At 40.9% G+C, this 20,914-nt stretch overlaps 1 protein-coding gene across 2 annotated transcripts in view; it reads left to right on the forward strand.

Moving 5' to 3' along the window:
* Window positions 1–71: 71 nt before the first annotated feature.
* LOC139447761 (uncharacterized) overlaps window positions 72–20,914 on the forward strand; it is a 34,384-nt gene continuing 13,541 nt past the window's right edge. The window contains exons 1-6 of one of the 2 annotated variants that reach the window (XM_071229248.1): window positions 72–325; window positions 9,786–9,873; window positions 12,144–12,431; window positions 13,652–13,865; window positions 17,848–17,981; window positions 19,438–19,596. In XM_071229248.1, the coding sequence (XP_071085349.1) occupies window positions 323–325; window positions 9,786–9,873; window positions 12,144–12,431; window positions 13,652–13,865; window positions 17,848–17,981; window positions 19,438–19,596 (886 nt within the window). In that variant the 5' untranslated portion in view covers window positions 72–322. The remainder of the gene's footprint in view (window positions 326–9,785; window positions 9,874–12,143; window positions 12,432–13,651; window positions 13,866–17,847; window positions 17,982–19,437; window positions 19,597–20,914) is intronic. The other variant, XM_071229249.1, reaches the window with a different exon arrangement.

Below are 20,914 nucleotides of genomic sequence, written 5' to 3' on the forward strand. Positions count from 1 at the left end.
GACAATTAAATTGGTAGATGTACACGGTGAGAGTTGTCTTTCTTGGCGAATTCAAGTGCATCGAAAGAATACGTATCGCTGCTGTTTCAAGTAAACAACTCGGATAGTGTCGACAGTAGAGATATGGATCCGGTAGATTGTCGCCAGCGCCCCAGTAGTGCTGTCAAGTAAACAACATTGATAGTGTCGACTGCAGCTTTCCTCGAGGTTGTCTTGAAGTTGAACACCAGTGCAGTGGGCTGTGTGTGTAGGGACCAGATAACAGGAAGGCACCATCAGAGATTTTGTCAATATTTACCAGCTTTGTCATGTAAAGTCCGATATGGTGAGTAGTTTCATAGTGCTTTGCCAACTCATTACTTAGTAATTAAGCATATTGAGTCAGCAGTCAACATCATAAGTAGATTTTCATGCTTTTATGTGGACAATTCGTAGATATATTAAACAGTGATCGGTTCAGCTGTTAAACCCAACACAGTGCCTGACAACACTGTTATATTGATATTTTTATCACAAGTCCAACCAGTCGAAATTATAGTCCATAATTTGCAAATGTGGAATCCGTGCTGAAAAAGTCTGTATTTCAATACTTTCAAACTTGGAGTGTTGTTTCCCTTTAAGGTGACATTACGTCGATGGTTCTGTCTGTTTTTAAGTCATGCATGAAATATTTTTTTAGTGTGATGTCACGCACCCAAATCAATTTTTAAAACAAAACAATAGAGCTCCACACAGTGAAGCCGACAATGCAAGTGCTGCGCAGAGTCTACAGACTTCAGTCTTTGTTTTTTATATTGGTAAATTGAAGAGAAAGCTAGTGTATTTTTCTTACGATTGAGTTACCAAAAATACTATCTTCCATCTTGATTTGATTAGAAGCCAGTGTTTATCAAAGCCTAGATTACCATATAAATATACCTCGGTCATATGAAGCCAAATCACTCACCAACCCAGGGTTCCTTGTGGCCAACCAGTAAAAATATCAATTGCTCAAAAAGCTATCTGGAGGTCTGTTTACTTTCCTAAAGAAGTGTTATCCCTAATATAATATTTCTTACATTTGACCGCTTTTTGAAAGGCATTGTGTTTTCTTTTGTGGAAGCCTCAGTGGCTGAGTGGGTTAGATCGCTGACTTTGAGTGCTGGCGATTGGTGCCTCACTCTGGCAGTGTAAGTTCGAATCCCGGATGGGACTCAACCCCCAAAATTACTAGAATTTGTACTTTACTGTGGAAGTGTGATCCCAAATATAACATTTGTTATGTTTCACTTTCAAGACGGCATTGTGTATTCATGGATCAGTCATACCAGTGGTTGATATTATGAACAACTCCCTACCAAGGCGCCGACCATCCAATCCCTTTAGTTACTTAGGTTACTGGGGACCTACCCATAATCACAGAAAAAGTCATGAAAGTATATAATATATTAAATTATGAAAATTAACTACATGTTTACTGTTTTTTACACGCTATATTTTAGACTGGGACACCAGTTTACGAATGAAAAATGCAAATGATAACTTAATGGCACCTGAGTTGTGGCTTTTCTCCCACATCAGCTGCCTGTATTGCACGCTGACTTCTTAAAAACAGAAAGCAGAGCTCCAGATAAGCTGCGTATCTGCGTAAAATATGCATCAGAAATGCAGAAATACTCGGTAAAATAAAATCCAAGCGTATCAAATACGCTACAAACATTACAGATACGCTACAAAAATAAAACGTGTGCGTATCATCAAAATATTCTGGAGTAACCCTGCGTATTCAATTAGCAAATCAGCAACTCATTTTGAAATTATAAACGGGCATTCTGTCAACCTTGCAAACTCCACGATGACAGTTACATCATGATCATTTGCCATCACACTTTCTTGTTGAAGTATCGTATTTTTGAGTCCTATAAAGCTCTCGAACCCACACGACACAAGTTTGCAGGGACCAGATGAATAGTGTTTTTAAATATTTAACTTAAATACCCACATGTGTAAAAAGCTTATCTGGAGCTCTGATTAATGGCACCTGAGTTGTGGCTTCCCTCCCACATCAGCAGCCTGTTTTGCTAACTGACTCCTTAAAAATAGGAAGTGTTTCTTTACAGTGTATGTTTTAATCAGAATGACAGAACAGATTGAAGCTGTGAATTGTAACATCATGACTTTCAGTATTTGGTGGTTTGGGTGATTTAGTGGGCAATTCCTTGTTTTAGAGTGCCATTAAAAACATAATGGTAGAGTTGAAATAAGTTCCTAGTATCTGAATGGTGCATTTAGAAATCTTTTATTATCCCACACCCAACAAAGTTGGCAGGGGATATAGAAACGGGTTCCGTCCGTACGTCCGTCCCTCGTTTCGTTTCCTCAGAAACAGTTCAATATGTTTTCATGAAACTTTGCATGTCTGTCAAGTACATGCTGATCTGGTGCCTTTTGCTATTTAGAAATTTTAGAAATATTTTTTTTTTTTACGTTTCCAAGGCAACAAATTGGACTTAGGTCCCTAACTCTTTTTTTTTAACAATTTCCATGACAAGTTCCACCTCGGTTAAAATTGGTTAGGGTTTGTTTAGATTTAATTATGTCATAAATTCTGCAACAGGGGCGGGGGATATAGCCACGCTACTGGCAAACTCCTTTTTTTATCAAAAATACCTGTGTCCGTGTGTATTGTATGAAGCAAGGGATCTATAGTCTCCTTCAACTGGACAGGTGAGGTGAAATGGGGTTTAACGTCGCGTCCAAGATCATTGCACGTATATAGCTACGTGCATGCGTGCGTGTGTGTGTGTGTGTGTGTGTGACTGCTTGTACTAGTCAAGACTGATGCCAATTTACAGTGCTAGCTGACTGAGATACCATGCTGCAGTTTAACATGAATATCCCACTCAGACACAGTATACTGACTCTGAGCTGACCAGTCCTTGTTTTAGCCCCTTAATGCCGAACGTCAGACAGGGTATCAACAAGTACCATCTTTTAATGTCTTTTGGTATGATGCATCTGGGGACCAAACCCCAGAGGTTCCGCTCTCTGGGCAGACACTCTACCACTAGACCGCGGAGGTGGTCTTTAACTGGACAGGAAAAATAGAAGATGAATATAGGGATACACATAATACACTGTAGTATTCACAAAGAAACCTGGGGATTCAGAAATTGAAAACAGTGTTATCAATCGCAATGAAAAGGTAGGGGCAGACTTTCTAAACTACACGACCCGTGAAGATTCCGGGGTAGAATAGGTCTTCAGCAACCCATACTTGCCGTAAAAGGCGACTATGCTTGTCGTAAAAAGCGACTAACGAGGATCGGGTGGTCAGGCTCGCTGACTTGATTGATGCATGTCATCAATTCCAAATGCATGGATCGATGCTTATGATATTAATCACTGGATTGTCTGGTCCAGACCTGATTATTTATAGACCGCCGTCATATAGCTATAATATTGCTGAGTGCGGCATTAAACAACAAACCAACCAATCTAAACTACACTACTGTTTGTTATTACCAATCGCATGGTGAAATGACATTGATGTCAAAGGCATTCTTCCCATTGGCACAATTTAATTCCAAGAAACATATTTAAAGTTTTTGTAAAAGCACATAACTATCCTTGTACAAAATGCATTGCATTTAATCATGCATAAATTACATTGTCATCCCTATTTTTATCTCTCCGGCATATACATGTATAATGGTTTGTTTGTTTAACAAGCATAGTTGCCTTTTACGATAAGCATAGTCACCTTTTACGGCAAGCATGGGTTGCTGAAGACCTATTCTACCCAGAAATCTTCAGTCACATGTATAATGACGCTTTGTTTTGAATAATATAAATATGAATAGCAGGCCTGTTCATAATACAGTGATTATCTGTGTGATATGGCAGCGTATACCATAGTGTGTACAATGTATAAACACAGTTATTGTATGTACCAGTATGTGGCAAGTGGAATCCACACAGTTACCCTCATCACTGAATATATTTACCACATATACAGAGCTCCAGATAAGCTGCGTATCTGCGTGAAATACGCATCAGAAATGCAGAAATACACAGTAAAATATAATACTAGCGTATCAAATACGCAACGAACATTACAGATACGCTACAAAAATAAAACTTGTGCGTATCATCAAAATATTGTGAAGTAACCCTGCGTATTCGATTAGCAAATCAGCAACTTATTTTGAAATTATAAGCGGGCATTCCGTCAACCTTGCCAAACTCCACGATGACAGTTACATCATGATCATTTGCCATCACACTTTCTTGTGTAAGTATCGTGGTATTTTTGGGTCTTATAAAGCTCTCGAACCCACACGACACCAGTTTGCAGGGACTAGATGAATAGTGCTTTTAAATATTTAACTTAAATACCCACATGTGTAAAAACTAGTGGGTAACAGAAATTTGAATACGCAGGTAGAATTACTGATACCCAATGATTTTAAAATGTATTGGGTAAAATACCCACAACACCAAAAGCTTATCTGGAGCTCTGCATATATGAACAATGGTACGCGTTGTTTCATGCTAGACTCTCCACTATGTGGGGTATTGTTTCATCTATTTCCTGATGAGTGAGAGCCTAGCATCCTGTTGTCCAGATGCTGTAATCACAGTCACGTATAAAGGGCATCGCCATGCTTTGTATAATGTGTTGTGTTGGAATGATGTATCATTGGATTGAACTAGGTCCAAGAACTGAAAAATGGTATGTTGTCAATGAAGCCTGTTGTTGATATTTGTTTTGTTTGTTTGTTTGTTGTTTAATGCCTAACTCACCAATATTCCGGCTATATGACCACGATCTGTGAATAATAAATTTATTGAACAATTCCTTGTTATACCCTCGTTATACCGTCCGTCCGTCCGTCCTTCCATCCGAGCTTTTGTACGGCCCATAACATTTTAACAATGCACCCTAGCTACACCAAACTTGCTAGACACATTCACCACAATGAGTACTTGTGCCTTTTGTTAGATTGAAGATTCTGAATTTTTTTAATTTTTGCCGTTTCCATGGACACATTAAGAAACATCAAGAACATGAAGAATGTATGTTGTGCTAAGCATTGATTATCCCACACTTGATTGAAATGGACTTGCAAAAACATGTGTTCATTTCAAACATAACGCATCCTCATGGGGTTACAAAGGAAAGGGCAGTTCCTCTGACTTAAAGAAACAGGTATTTTTCATTAATTAACAAACTATTTACTATTTGTTGTTGACCAGCGGGGATAATGAGGGTATGTGAGCTTTGCTCACTTCTTTCTTGTTTTAGAGTGCCATTAAAATCGTAATGGCATGGTTAAAATAAGTTCCTAGTCTGGACCAGACAATCCAGTGATTGAAATGAGCGTTGATCTATGTAACTGGGAAATGATATGCTTCAACCAAGTCAGTGAAACTGACCACCTGACCCTGTTAGTCGACTCTTCCAAAGCATAGTCGTTGTTTGTGACAAGCATGGGTTTGCTGAAGACCTATTCTACCCCGGATCTTCACGGGGGAGACAAGCATGGGTTTGCTGAAGACCTATTCTACCCCGGATCTTCACGGGGGAGACAAGCATGGGTTTGCTGAAGACCTATTCTACCCCGAATCTTCATGGGGGAGACAAACATGGGTTGCTGAAGACCTATTCTACCCCTGATCTTCACGGGGGAGACAAACATGGGTTGCTGAAGACCTATTCTACCCCGGATCTTCATGGGGGAGACAAGCATGGGTTGCTGAAGACATATACTACCCCGGATCTTCATGGGGGAGACAAACATGGGTTGCTGAAGACCTATTCTACCCCGGATCTTCATGGGGGAGACAAGCATGGGTTTGCTGAAGACCTGTTCTAACCCAGACCTTCACGGGGGAGACAAGCATGGGTTGCTGAAGACCTATTCTACCCAAGATCTGCACGGGGGAGACAAGCATGGGTTGCTGAAGACCTATTCTAACCCGGATCATCCCGGGTATCACAAACATTCTACCCTTATGAGGAAAATAAATGCCTTGTAACACATCCTCTATTTGTTCTGGGTATACCTGTTCTGCTGTTGAAAAGCTATTGAGGTAAAACCAAGTTTTTGTATATGCAAGGCTGATACAATTGTATCATGACATGCCGTCACAAGTTCTCAGTGGTAAAGCACAGCCGGATATCACACTGAAATGTATGTGTGACTAATCATGCACACACTGATAGATATGTCAACAACAGCCCTGTACTGTATGTCGTATATTTACCCGGTTATTTATACATACTGTAATCACAGAAATTGTTGCAAGGGGCTAACAATAGGCTTTACAGTGTCTGTAAGTTTTGCAACATCCTGTCAAGATTACTATTGACTAATTTACTGTAACTCTGAATGTAATATTGACGGTAACGATGGTAAGTACTGTAAGACTGTTATGACTTTACTTCTTAGGAAAATAGGAAAATAAATCGTTTTCTACTTAAGTATGAGGAAGAGAATTTATGGATGTCAACTTCTTTATTACGAGGAACACAACATTTTGGAGTATATGCTTACTCCTTCATCAGCTGAGTGAATGAATGCTATGATGTGTGTTTGTTTGTTGTTTAATGCCACACTCAGCAATATTCCAGCTATATGATGGTGGTCTGTAAATAATCGAGTCTGGACCAGACAATCCAGTGATTGACATCATGAACATCAATCCATGCACTTGGGATATGATGACATGCATCAACCAAGTCAGCGAGCCTGACCACCCAATCCCATTAGTCGCCTCTTACGACAAGCATAGTCGCCTTTTGTGGCAAGCATGGGTTGCTGAAGACCTATTCTACCCCGGATCTTTAAGGGTCACATATATATGTACACGTAAGAACAACAAAAGTTGTTGTCCATTGTCCATTGCCAGTGATGATTTAGTCCTGGCTTCCAGTTGTCCATAATATCAGCACAAATTACTGTATAGTGTTGGCTTCCATTGTCTATTGCTGACCACCTGTCAGCGCCAATTATCTCAGCGTTCGAAATACCTGCCTGCCCGACCGTCCGAGACAGGTTGATTTCAACTCGGGCTGCCAGATTTTCAAATCCCACTGCCCGACGGTCGGGTTATATTTCATAGGTGAAAATATTCTAAATATTTCCCGATGATAAGCATTAATTCACATGTAAACATTAATGATAAAATGTAACCAAAAAGAAACCCCGGTAGCTTTTAGACAACCTAACATTTAGCGATGCACTTATGCTACAAGCAATCAGTTTTCATATTTTTAATCAAATTATCCTGAGAAACATATGATTATAGTGGGCAGGCAGGTTTTGGTCAGGGCTGGCAAGTATTTCATGTAGCCAGTCCTTTGGTCTGGCTGAAATTTTTGGGAGTTTCATACCCTGATTATCTGTATTTTACGCAAATATGTAGCTTCTGTAGCTCTGCATATCTGCTTCATGGAACTATAATGAGTATGTACCAATTGCAGTTTTCGCTATACTTTCGAGGGCTGCAACGATACACCTAGATCACGAAACAATACGCATCTCGATACTTACTTCACAATTCGATACGTATCTCGATACGCTCCGATACACATAGTGGCAAGAGAAGACAAGAGATGAAGGAATTAAACTCAGTTTATTAAAATGAAAAATTAAATGAAAGTGAGTGAATGCTCATGAGTCATAAAATATAGACTGTAATGAGTATTTTAACTTCATGATTCATCTACCATTTCCACGAAAGTAACAGTCCTACATATTTGTGAGTTGTGACTAGATAGTAATGTCTATAGTTGGGTGATGGCGGTGTATGTGTGTTATGTTTGTAGTGCTGCGTGTGTATTTCCTCCTTGTGTGACACATGCGACAGCACGTTTGATCTTTGCACATGTGTTTGATTCCATCTACAAATGTTACTAGTGATTTGTGAGTCTCTGATGGTTTTTCCAGCAAAGGACGAGCGTCTGCTTTTTCCGACATGTTTGAGTGAAAGACCGCTCAGCCAATCAGAAAGCTTGAATTGCAACTGATATACAATGCTAGCATAGCCGCTGTATTTTCGAAGACGTACACATGTATAGCGAAAATTATATTTTCCCTACTTTTTATGACTTGGTTCAAATTTAAAATTAATTTAAAACACATCTAAAACGTATTAGTGATAAAAGTTTATTAGGAAAAATGTATCGTGAAAATTTGAGATACACCACTTCACAAATCGTGCACCGTATCGAGTGGAGTGAATCGCGATGCATCGGTGTCCCGGGATATTGTTTCAGCCCTAGTAATTTCTGCCCGAAAAGTTTTCAGATATCTATGCTCCATTTTAGTGATAGTCCCTACGGTGACTGGTCAAAATTGTGCCATACGTAAAAATATGTCCTGCATACCACCTGTAGCAAAGTGCAACGCTTATGGTTCTTATTATTTTAAGTATGTATTGGAAGCTGCAACTAAAATAACACCTTATTGGAATATATTATTCCTGATGAAATAATAATTTCAGATACAATTTCTTCCGACCATCACCGGTACATCAAAATTCTTTGAAATAGTATCACTGGGTATGTTTTTACTGAATCACCGGTAGATTTGGAGGAAACGTGTGCACAGCTGATTGCTTAGTCTGTCTTACAGACCCTGATACAAATATATATCTAATACAGCCCATGCAAGTCTATAAAGTTTGGCAAGTCTAGATCACTGCAGTATCTGAAAATGAAGAGAGTCACTGGGCTCCTTTTTATTATATTTTTATTAAGATAACTGAACAACTTTTTTTATGTACGATATGTTCATTTCAGAGACTAGATTTTAGTCTACTGATTGCTATTTCCGGCTTAGTTTACGAGAAAATATCCACGGTAATCTTAATCTCTGCATATAAAACAATGCCTTGGAGAGCAGGAAATGCACTTTGAATGGTAATTCTTGTGATGTTTTATATCAAATTTCATAATTTTATTGACCAAGTTTGTTATACCTGTTGATTCACCTGAATTCGCTGAAGGGATACAATGTGTAGCCATTGGCCTGAATTTCGGATTTCAATAATGATTCTTGTACAGCAAAACACACCACAATATATTGTATGCTTTCTCTCATCTGTAATTTGTTATAAACCTGAATAAAAAGAACTCCCACGGCACATTTTTGTCAACTTATTATTTTGTTGGATGTTGCTATGGTAACAAAGCTTTAACGTTTTCCATCACAGGAAACAGTTGCTAATTTCATCATTTCAGACTTTTAATTTGACTTGTCACTAGTGTAAACAAGATGAATATATTTTGAAAAACGCAATATACTGGTATTTTTACAAATGTATTGTGATACGTAGTCATAAGTATTTTATATCAAAGAATACTGGTAGCATCTCACACCTCTACCCCACCTGATGAAATGTCTTTCACTGGATGAGAGCGAAAGGTCTGGGGTTTGATCAAGGACTGGTCGGCTCGGAGTCAGTATACTGTGTCTGAGTGGGGTATTCATGTTAAACTGCGGCATGGTATCTCAGTGAGCTAGCACTATAAATCGGCATCAGTCCGGACTAGTACAAGCACACACACACACACACATACACACACACACACACACACACACACACACACACACACACACACACACACACACACACACACACACACACACACACATATACACACACACACACACACACACATGTGCATGTACGTCACTATATAAGTGCAGTAATCTTAGACACGATGTTAAACCCAATTTCACCTCACCTCACCTCACCTCACCTCAGTGCTTTAATGACTGTTTCTTGGTTGCCAGGCGATGATGGAAGGTCTGCTACAGTGGCTGCTCATCTGGGCGTTGTTGATGGTCGACCCTGTCACCTGCATCTGTGTCAAGGATTCAGGTACCACTTTGTTATTGCTGCAGATGTATACAATCAAGTCTGTGTGTGGGAAGTGTCACGTTCAGGCCATAACACATAACCGTATTCAACGTTATAAGAAATTAGAAATAGGGGGCTCTTATTAGAATGTCAGTTTGGTGGAAAAAAGATGAGTTGAAAGATAAATTTCGAATTAAATGCCCATAATTAAGGGTGCATATAACACACGAGTGCGTATCATACTCGAATAAATAAGTCTTGTGTACATTGATCAATCGGAAGGGGTGCTAATTGGGATTGTTCGCTAGCCAATATCTTAGCAAATGTCGCTGTGGGCGCTTATTACATCGAATACGGTAATTGCTTGAATATCATCTGCCTTTTTGTCAAAAGTGGGAGGAGGCTATTTATTTTCTATTTTTTATTTTCTATTGAATAATTATCAAAGATAATAAATATCAAATAATAAATAAGATAAGATAATAAATATCAAAGATAATAAATTATCAAAGATAATAAATAAACATTGATTTAAAAAATCAACAGTAGCAGTGCAATGTATCTGTGTAAAACCAATCACATTAAAATCAGATCTTAGTTCTCGCTACCGCTAAACAAAGATCTGAGGACATCCCATTACGGGTCATGTCAGACCGACCTTGCGCGAACTTTGACCGACCAATGGAATGACTGACATGAAGTTGACATTAGCCAATCAGAACGCAGCTTTCTCGTGCTTTACGGCACTAATTTCAAATTGGCAACTACGCTTCGAAACATATTTTGACAAATACTCGATAAAAAAAATTGAAACCTGAACAAATGAACATTCTGGAATGGCTAAAGATTGTCTATATTGTATGGATTCAGTTGTTTCGCCCGTAACTATCGTCCGGAATACCCCGTGTTGAAGTTTTCGACGTTGCATGATTAGGAATCACATTCCGACTGTCACTTTCATGATCTTGTAAGGGACGCTCTGATTGGTTGGATGAAAGGTCATTCTGACATGACCCCTAATGGGATGTCCCGAGGGATGCAACTCTGCACTGTGAATTTTGGGGGTGACTATTGGTCTAGAATTCACTATTGCGATAACTATTGATATTGAAAGAAACTATTGCGATAACTATTGATATTGCAAGCAACCATTGCGATAAATATCGATAGTTTTCAGAGTGTCATTTTAGATGAATTTTAGAGTTGGATGAAACCTTGGAACTGAAGTTTCCTTTGACTGTGGTAACCATAACAACCAATAAAAAGTAAAGTTTGAGATATGACTGATTTTTTTGTTCTTTACCCTAATAATTTAAGAAAAAGTAACTTCCTTATTACCATGTGTAAAATACTACTACTCATGATAAAAAACAAAACAAATTTGTACAGCATTGCATGTATTTTATTGATATGGTAAATACAATCGAAACTATCGATATTCCTGATGAAATTGATGCTATTGATGGAAAACTGATTTAACAATCGATTTATTGACTTTAAGTGCTTACCAATAGCAATATATCGATATTTCGATTTATTGTGACACCCCTAATATGTTGTATATAGGCTTTTAACAAACTACAGTTATAATGAATGAATATAAATGTTCCCTTTGAGTTAGTTTAAACCGTAGTTTTCTGTATTTTACAGTGTTTGAAGTTAAACATAAATGTTAAGGGGTCGTTTTCATAACCCTTATGTTAAGAGGTCCCTAGATTAAAAAAACAAAGGATTATACCTCAACTACCCCACAATCCCCTTAATCTTGAACACTTTTTTTCATAAACTGAAACTCATTGTCTGAACATAGGTTGTGGACTAGTTTGTATTTTGATCATGGTGCAACTTACATCTTTATGATATGGTTTCTTGTTTATCTTGAAGTACACTCAACACAACATATTTTATGGTTTCATGGGAATTCGACTTAATGAGTTGTTTCTGTTCTGAAATATCAAATTATTTGATTGTTGTGAATTGCGGCACCTATGCATGCAAGAAAGGCAGGGTGATGAGGATGGCGCCATCCTCTTGCTGTGTCACTAAGGAGGTTAGTTCGCTCGTTGCGCCGAAGACCCGGGTTCGATTCCTGTCATAGGTACAATGTGTGAAGCCCATTTCTGGTGTCCCCCGCCGTGATATTGCTGAAATATTGCTAAAAGCGGCGTAAAACCATACTCACTCACTCACTAAGGAGGTTAAAATCTTTAAAGTGAATTTTAATTTGGCTGAAGTGAAACTTGCTGTGGGTCAAGTAACTGGTTCAGTCTAGGTCCTGTTCCAACTTTCAGACGAGCTGTCCTTCTCGAGGGAGAATTCCGAGGCAGACGATGTACGCAAGGATCATTTTGTGAACATCCATTGCTGTGCTAACAACTTCGTGGGAGATATTAAATGGTTCCGACAATACAATGGAACCATGACTGTATTGGTGTTTAATAACGAGAGGTATACTTTCAAAGAACGTCAGCAAGTTTTGGAGATCAACAAGGCTTTAATGCTGGACAACGGAACCTATGTTTGTGTGGCCCACAACACAACACACAATGTCTCCTTTCAGTTTGAACTCTATGTTGCTGGTAAGTAAAAATCTGAAGTGGAATCGTTGCTATCATAATTTGATGTCATTTTTAGTTTCCCCATCTTTGTTGTAAGACACGGATGAGGAAGCTGTCGGCCATTTCCATGTCAGGCCACACGTTAAGTTTTATGTTTCACAGTTTTTAGGGGTTTTTTTTGGTTAACGCCGCACTCAGCAATATTCCAGCTATATGACAGCGGTCTGTAAAATAATCGAGTCTGGACCAGACAATCCAGTGATTGACATCATGAGCATCGATCCACGCAATTGGGATTGATGACATGTATCAACCAAGTCAGCGAGCCTGACCGCCCGATCCCGTTGGTCGCCTCTAACGACAAGCATAGTCTAACTAGGTCTTACTAGGATCTTACTAGGATTTGCAAAGCATGTGCACCGCCAACTCGATGTCAGCAGATATTTTCCAAATCTTGTCATGTTTTTAATCAAGGTGCTCATGAGATTTGATGCATTTCGAGCTGTGAGACCCGTTTTATCACAATATAGATCTTGATTATCGATCAGATCGCCCTGACTTGGGTGCCACCATTTTGTGTGAAGCAAACGCAAGTGATACGAGAGGTGGAATTTGATTGGTCCATAGGAGAGGCTTAGAAGGGACATAACTGTTAATAGTCACTGGTGGCGCTACGATCGAACCCAGTTATTCCAGCCTAGTTCGGCAAGGGTGGAAACTGGACTTTTTCCTGAATGAGGTTTCAAAATCGCTTTTGACCCAGCGAACTTCAGAGGACTTTGGGTGGTACTGTCACATCAAACAATGATGTTATAATGCCCTGTTGGCTACTTACTCTAATTTTAATGTCTATTTTACCAGACATTGATTAGTCAATAAGATCCTTTTGCTCTTACAGTAAATGATATATAATCATGCATGTTGATATTCTTAATGTCTTTATGTCTTAGGGGCACGGGTGGCCCAGTCGTCTGTGGCGATTCGCTGTACAGAGTTGCGTCCCTTGGGCACGCCAGAAACCTATGATTGTGGGTTCGAATCCCGGTTCGCCCCGATTATGTTTCTAGGTTTGTCAGCACCATACCCGTGCTCGGGTTTCACCGAAGTGGTAAACGTCTGAGACCTGAATCACTTGGGGCTTTCCTCCCACGTTAAGCGGACACGCCGCGATATAACCGGAATACTGTTAAAAGCGGCGTTAAACCCAACTCACTCACTCACTCTTTATGTCTTAATGTCAGAATGTGACAAAGCAGCCGGCAAGGTGATAGTGGAGCGTATGCCGGAGCCAAAGCAGATGGTCAGACTCGGCCAAACGAAGACCCTGGAGTGCCGAGGATACTTTGGCTGTAGCTTGCCAAACACTAAAAGTGCTTTCTGGATGAGGAGAGGCAAATCAGTCTCTAAGCTGGAAGGAGATCATCCGTTATTTTCTGTGGAGATGGTGAATAAGAGGTAGGATTTCAGGTCACTTCAGACCAGCATAGGTTGCTAGGGAGCTGTTCTAACCTGGAGTCTCCATGGTACGACCAGCATAGGTTAATAGGGACCTGTTCTAACCTGGAGTCCCCATGGTACGACCAGCATAGGTTGTTGGGGACCTGTTCTAATCTGGAGTCTCCACGGTACAACCAGCATAGGTTTCTAGGGAGCTGTTCTAATCTGGAATCTCCACGGTACAACCAGCATAGGTTGCTAGGGAGCTGTTCTAATCTGGAGTCTCCACGGTACGACCAGCATAGGTTGCTAGGGACCTGTTCTAACCTGGAGTCTCCACGGTACGACCAGCATAGGTTGCTAGGGACCTGTTCTAACCTGGAGTCTCCATGGTACGACCAGCATAGGTTGCTAGGAAGCTGTTCTAACCTGGAGTCTCCATGGTACGACCAGCATAGGTTGCTAGGGACCTGTTCTAACCTGGAGTCTCCATGGTACAGCCAGCATAGGTTGCTAGGGAGCTGTTCTAACCTGGAGTCTCCATGGTACAGCCAGCATAGGGTGCTAGGGAGCTGTTCTAACCTGGAGTCTCCATGGTATGACCAGCATAGCTTGCTAGGGAGCTGTTCTAACCTGGAGTCTCCATGGTACGACCAGCATAGGTTGCTAGGGAGCTGTTCTAACCTGGAGTCTCCATGGTACGACCAGCATAGGTTGCTAGGGAGCTGTTCTAACCCGGAATCCCCATGGTACGACCAACATAGGTTGTTGGGGACCTGTTCTAACCTGGAGTCTCCATGGTACGACCAGCATAGGTTGCTAGGGAGCTGTTCTAACCTGGAGTCTCCATGGTACGACCAGCATAGGTTGCTAGGGAGCTGTTCTAACCTGGAGTCTCCACGGTACGACAAGCATAGGTTGCTAGGGAGCTGTTCTAACCTGGAGTCTCCATGGTACGACCAGCATAGGTTGCTAGGGAGCTGTTCTAACCTGGAGTCTCCATGGTACGACCAGCATAGGTTGCTAGGGAGCTGTTCTAACCTGGAGTCTCCATGGTACGACCAGCATAGGTTGTTGGGGAGCTGTTCTAACCTGGAGTCTCCACGGTACGACCAGCATAGGTTGCTAGGGAGCTGTTCTAACCTGGAGTCTCCATGGTACGACCAGCATAGGTTGTTGGGGACCTGTTCTAACCAGGAGTCTCCACGGTACGACCAGCATAGGTTTCTAGGGAGCTGTTCTAACCTGGAGTCTCCATGGTACGACCAGCATAGGTTGCTAGGGAGCTGTTCTAACCTGGAGTCTCCATGGTACGACCAGCATAGGTTGTTGGGGAGCTGTTCTAACCCGGAATCCCCATGGTACGACCAACATAGGTTGCTAGGGAGCTGTTCTAACCCAGAATCCCCACGGTACAACCAGCATAGGTTGCTGGGAAGCTGTTCTAACCCGGAATCCCCACTGTACGACCAGCATAGGTTGCTGGGAAGCTGTTCTAACCCAGAATCCCCGCAGTATGACCAGCATTGGTTTCTAGGGAGCTGTTCTAATCTGGGAAACCCACTGTACGACCAGCATAGGTTGCTAGAGACCTGTTCTAATCTGGAATTCCAACGGTACGACCAGCATAGGTTGCTAGAGAGCAGTTCTAACCCTGATTCCCCACGGTACGACCAGCATAGGTTGCTAGGGAGCTGTTCTAACCCATTTATGACGTTTAGCGAGTCATGGTACTGCATTTATGATATGTGTATCGTTTCAAGGTGTCAATAGCGGTAATCTGACCGTGGTTGCTGTAAATAACGGTGAGTTGTGCGATGTAAACATTATTATAATTATTGAATGAAATATTGAATAATATTAATCAAATATATTGCAAACTCTAGTCCAGATAAACAGTGAACAAATTTTTTATTACCAGATATTATAATCATTGGATGAAATTGCGTACTTTAGTTCGAATTTGTTGACTGGTATTTCCGGTGTTACGTGATCGCGGTGATCTGCTGATAATGTTTTCTGAGATGGTGGGAAAACATAGTGTCATTCGAAAACTTGAGTTTACTAAAAATGATAGTAAATTTTGGGAGCCATGCTTTACCGCGCTATAACCAAATCGCTCAATAACGGGGGAGCACTGTACGTAACAACTTGTAATGTGTGTGAAAAGTCGTATGAAAATACACTACACTGAAGGGGGCGTGGTCTAAATGCAAATGTCCGATTGGGATTTTAAATTCTCCGGACCCCTGCCCATGATACAACCCAAAAACAATAAAAACAACATATTGATTTTGAACAGTGGGTTTGTGTGGATAATTTTTAGCTGAACAGAACTTTAGGTTTGTTTTAGTTTATTGAATTGCACATTACCCATTGTCCACCTGTAAGAAATATATAAAAAACATATTTCAGTCCCTTTCCTGTTATTCATCGTCTTATGAATGCAATTAGTTTTATCTCGCCATGACATTGTCACTGTTAGGCCATGCTTGTCGTAAGAGGCGACTAAAGGGATCGGTTGGTCAGGCTAGCTGACTTGGCTGATGCATCTCATCGATGCTCATGATGTCAATCACTGGATTGTCTGGTCCAGACTCGATTATTTACAGACTGCCATCATATAGATGGAATATTGCTGAGTGCGGCATTAAACAACAAACAAACAAACAACCATGTGGAAGAAGAAAGCTGGACATTTGTTACGTTAGTTTGAAAGTTGAAAGTACATCGGCTGGACATGCTAACCCTTTTTGGAACAAGACCGCCTCCGTGGTCTAGTGGTAGAGCTTCCGCCCGGAGAGCGGAAGGTTCGGGGTTCGAACCCCGGCCGCATCATAACAAAAGACGTTAAAAGATGGTACTTGTTGTAACCCTGTCTGGCGCTCGGCATTAAGGGGCTAAAACAAGGAGTGGTCGGCTCGGAGTCAGTATACTGTGTCTGAGTGGGGAATTCATGTTAAACTGCGGCATGGTTTCTCAGTGGGCTAGCACTATAAATCGGCATCAGTCCGGACTAGTACAAGCAGCCACACACACACACACACTGCATGCATGTCGCTATATAAGTGCAATAATCTTGGACGCAACGTTAAACCCAATTTCACCTCACCTCACCTCACCTCACCTCACCTCACCTCACCTCTTTGGAACATATGACGTCTTCACTGATTTTCAGCTGTTTTGCCTTTTGTACTCAGTGGAATCTGTTTCATTGGGTAATCGAGACGCCATTGATAATCGATTATCCTCTGACATGAAGTGGGGTATAGGAACAGTGTTCGTCCATCCGTCCATCTGTCTGCTTTCTAAAGCGACAAAGTTTCTCAAAAACTAATTAAGTGAGAGAAATGAAATTCTACACACTGATATTACTGATCATGATCTTAACTGAGTTTGAACATTTGTGTCTTAAATTCATTTTTAAAGAGTTATGGCCTTTGCTCCGTGCTTTTCAACTTTGTGCATAGTGTCTGTGCAGAGTTGCGTCCCTTGGGTACGCCAGAAACCTATGATTGTGGGTTCGAAATCCCGGTTCGCCCCGATTATGTTTCTAGGTTTGTCAGCACCATAGCCCTACTCGTGGGTTTCACCGAAGTGGTAAACGTCTGAGACCTGCATCACTTCGGGCTTTCCTACCACAATAAGCTGACACGCTGTGATATAACTGGAATACCGTTAAAAGCAGCTTTAAACCCAACTCACTCACTCACTCACTCTGGGTCCCGACCTGGTTTTTGGTTTATTTTAATGTTGAATGTTTAATGATAGAAATTAGATGGTTATGTTTACAAAGGCAAAACATGTCAAGAGATATTGTAAGTCTCATTTATAATGGGTCCCAGGTCAAAAGTCGCAATTATAAACTAAAATGTTTTTCATTCTTTTCATGTTTTCCTGACCCTCTTTTTGTCATAAATAAGTATTACAAAATCAAACAAAATATAATTTTTAGATTATAGTTGATCAAATGCATTTTATATAATCTCTGTCGTTTCAGCAACGGGAATATACTTGGCAGTATACTGACCTTCAAGACCATCACCAAGGACAACATGACCTCCAGTTATATGTGTTATCTCTTTGCAGTGCCGCCTAATGGAAAGTCCTTTCACGTACAACTTGTCAATATACGTGAGATATATTCCTCTTTTATTGTGCACTGCTCACTGATGCCGATTCTTGACGAGGTCAGTATGCGAAAACATGGACCCAAAGACCCGACACCTAAAGTGGTCTGACTCCCAAAAGGGTGGGGTCCGAGAGTTGTGTTTTTGCAGATTTACCTCGTCAGAAGTAATCATTTGATTTGTTTTACTGATACTGAGTTTAAAGTTTATGAAACCATTAAACCTTCCTCTGTTTCGCTGCAGGAATGAGTGAGTTGGGTTTAATGCCGCTTTTAACAGTATTCCAGTTATATCACAGCGCGTCAGCAATGTGGTAGGAAAGCCCGAAGTGATGTAGGTCTCAGACGTTTACCACTTCGGTGAAAGCCATGAGCACGGGTATGGAGCTGACAAACCTAGAAACATAATCGGGGCGAACCGGGATTCGAACCCACAATCATAGGTTTCTGGCGTGCCCAAGGGAGGCAACTCTGCACAGCGAAATGCAGCACCTTAGACGACTGGGCCACCCGTGTCCCCTGCAAACCATGAAATGTTACTTCCCATTCAATGCTGGGCATACAGAGGTGCCTATCTAACATAGTCACTTGCGTAAGGGGACACAACATGTAAGTGTTTCAGTGTGGGGCAGGACTGAAGCCCTTGGACCTCTGAGGAGTCAACTTTGCTGAACACCGTCACCCATCCACCTACTCTCTGCCACCGACCCGCGAAGATCCGGGGTAGAATAGGTCTTTAACATCCCATGCCTGCTGTAAAAGGTGACTGTGCTTGTCGTAAGAGGCCACTAATGGGATCGGGTGGTCAGACTCGCTGACTTGGTTGATGCATGTCATCGTCTCCCAGTTGCGTAGATTGATGCACATGATATCAATCACTGGATTGTCTGGGACGTCATATAGCTGGAATATTGCTGAATGTGGCGTTATACAACAAACGAACAAACAAACAAACCAGACATGTCATTATTCATGAAGTGTCAGGTCAATACTGATCATGTTATGAGTCAATCTTTGAGGTCAGTGTCGGTCACATGATCTGGAGGTCTACATTGAAATGTACTGATTCACCCTGTGGAGGGGAGGTCGGGTAGCCTAGTGGTTAAAGCATTCGCTTGTCACGCCGAAGATCGGGTTCAATTCCCGACATGGGTACAATGTGTGAAGTCCATTTCTGGTGTCCCCCGCAGTGATATTGCTGGAATATTGCTAAAACCATACTCACTCACTCACTCACTCACTCACTCACTCACTCACTCACTCACTCACTCACTCACTCACTCACTCACACTCACTCACTCACTCACTCACTCACTCACTCATCCCGTGGTACGGATTAACCAAGGAATGGCAAGATTCTATAACAAGATAATGTGTTTGCTGCAGATTTGAAGCAAATTATCAGCATCTAAGCTGGCCAAGGTCATCCACTGTAGCTACATCCCAGCAATGTTGTTTCAGCACAAAAGGAAGTTCTCCCCAGGTGGGGGGTGGCTGTCGTGGCTGTTGTGTCTGTCACCATCGTCGTGGCTCTTCTCCTCGCACTTCTCATCCGGCCTTGGAAAGACCAGCTCCTGTTCCGGATGAGAACCAAGTTTCACTGTCTACCACTAAGACAAGGTAAATAAGAAATAAAAACTGTGTATCAGACAGGGGTCCGGAAACCGTCATATGCGCCGGACATGTCCGATTGGGAATCTCAAATGTCCGGTCTAAAATATTGCTTACCGGACATTTAAATTTTTCTGTCCGGACATTCTTAAATTTTGACCGGACATGATCAACAGTTAGGACTGAGCAATTTCTGTCTGCAGTTGTAACACAATGAAGATTATCTACACTGACAAGCTTTGTTTGTTTTGATTGCTGTAAATACATCGTACCTAGAATGATATTGATAGTCCAATCGGTCAATCACTGTAATGAGGCAATAAACTGAGTTGACACTGATTAATCGAGGATTTATTACTGAGAACATCTTGTTGTTTTGAGTAAAATGTGTTTACAACTGTACATAAATACCTTGCATCATCGATGTACCTCATTATCCTCACAATGCTACGATACGTAACCTCAGTCAAGAAGCGAAAGCGTGACGACAGCCAGTCGACCGATGCAGATCAGTCGAGCGGATCTGCAAAACCCTCAAAGTCTGAATGATCATTTTGTAAGTCGTGGCTAACGACTTTCACTTGGTGGCTTGGTTGACATACAACGAGGATTTGCAGATTTTATTGTTTTCAGTAGCTAGTCGTATATTGAATCTTGATTTGACCGCCATTTTGCTTTCTCGGACGATCGATATCAATTTTTTTTATGGTCAATAATTAAGTACAGATGAAAAAGTATTCAAATAACTACTGCTATCAACGATAGTTTAGGATTTATGATTATATTATCTGTCTTGTTTTTAAATAATCTTTAGTTTAAAAAAACAACTTTTCCCGTGAGGTCACGTGATAACCAAATATGGGATAATAGTCTCGATCCAAATGTTACAACGTGTACACTTGAGCAGACTCATGAATATTAATTAGACCGTTCACAACGTTGACAGATCGTTATTATAACAGAAACAAACGTATGTTTTCCATATATATCTAAAATGATATTATTTGTTATTAATTGTCCGGTGAATTAAACAATTTAAATTGAAACAGTTCATAATTCATCATATTATGAATACGTAACAACTTGTAATTTGTGTGTAGAAAGTCGTACTAAAACACGCTGTTTGAAGGGGGCGTGGCATAAATGTAAATGTCCGATTGGGATTTTAAATTTTCCGGACCCCTGGTATCAGATAATAAAACACTGCAGGGAGAATAAACAATGAGGGGTGTAGAGAGTCCAGTCGTTTATTTCTTATATGAGATATAGAGAATCTCACCCGAGTGTCTTTTGATATCAAATATATCAACACGAGTTGTTTATATAT

This window comes from Haliotis cracherodii, unplaced genomic scaffold (genome assembly GCF_022045235.1).
Source record: "Haliotis cracherodii isolate W230 unplaced genomic scaffold, xgHalCrac1.p SCAF_7, whole genome shotgun sequence".
Classification (NCBI taxonomy): domain Eukaryota; kingdom Metazoa; phylum Mollusca; class Gastropoda; order Lepetellida; family Haliotidae; genus Haliotis; species Haliotis cracherodii.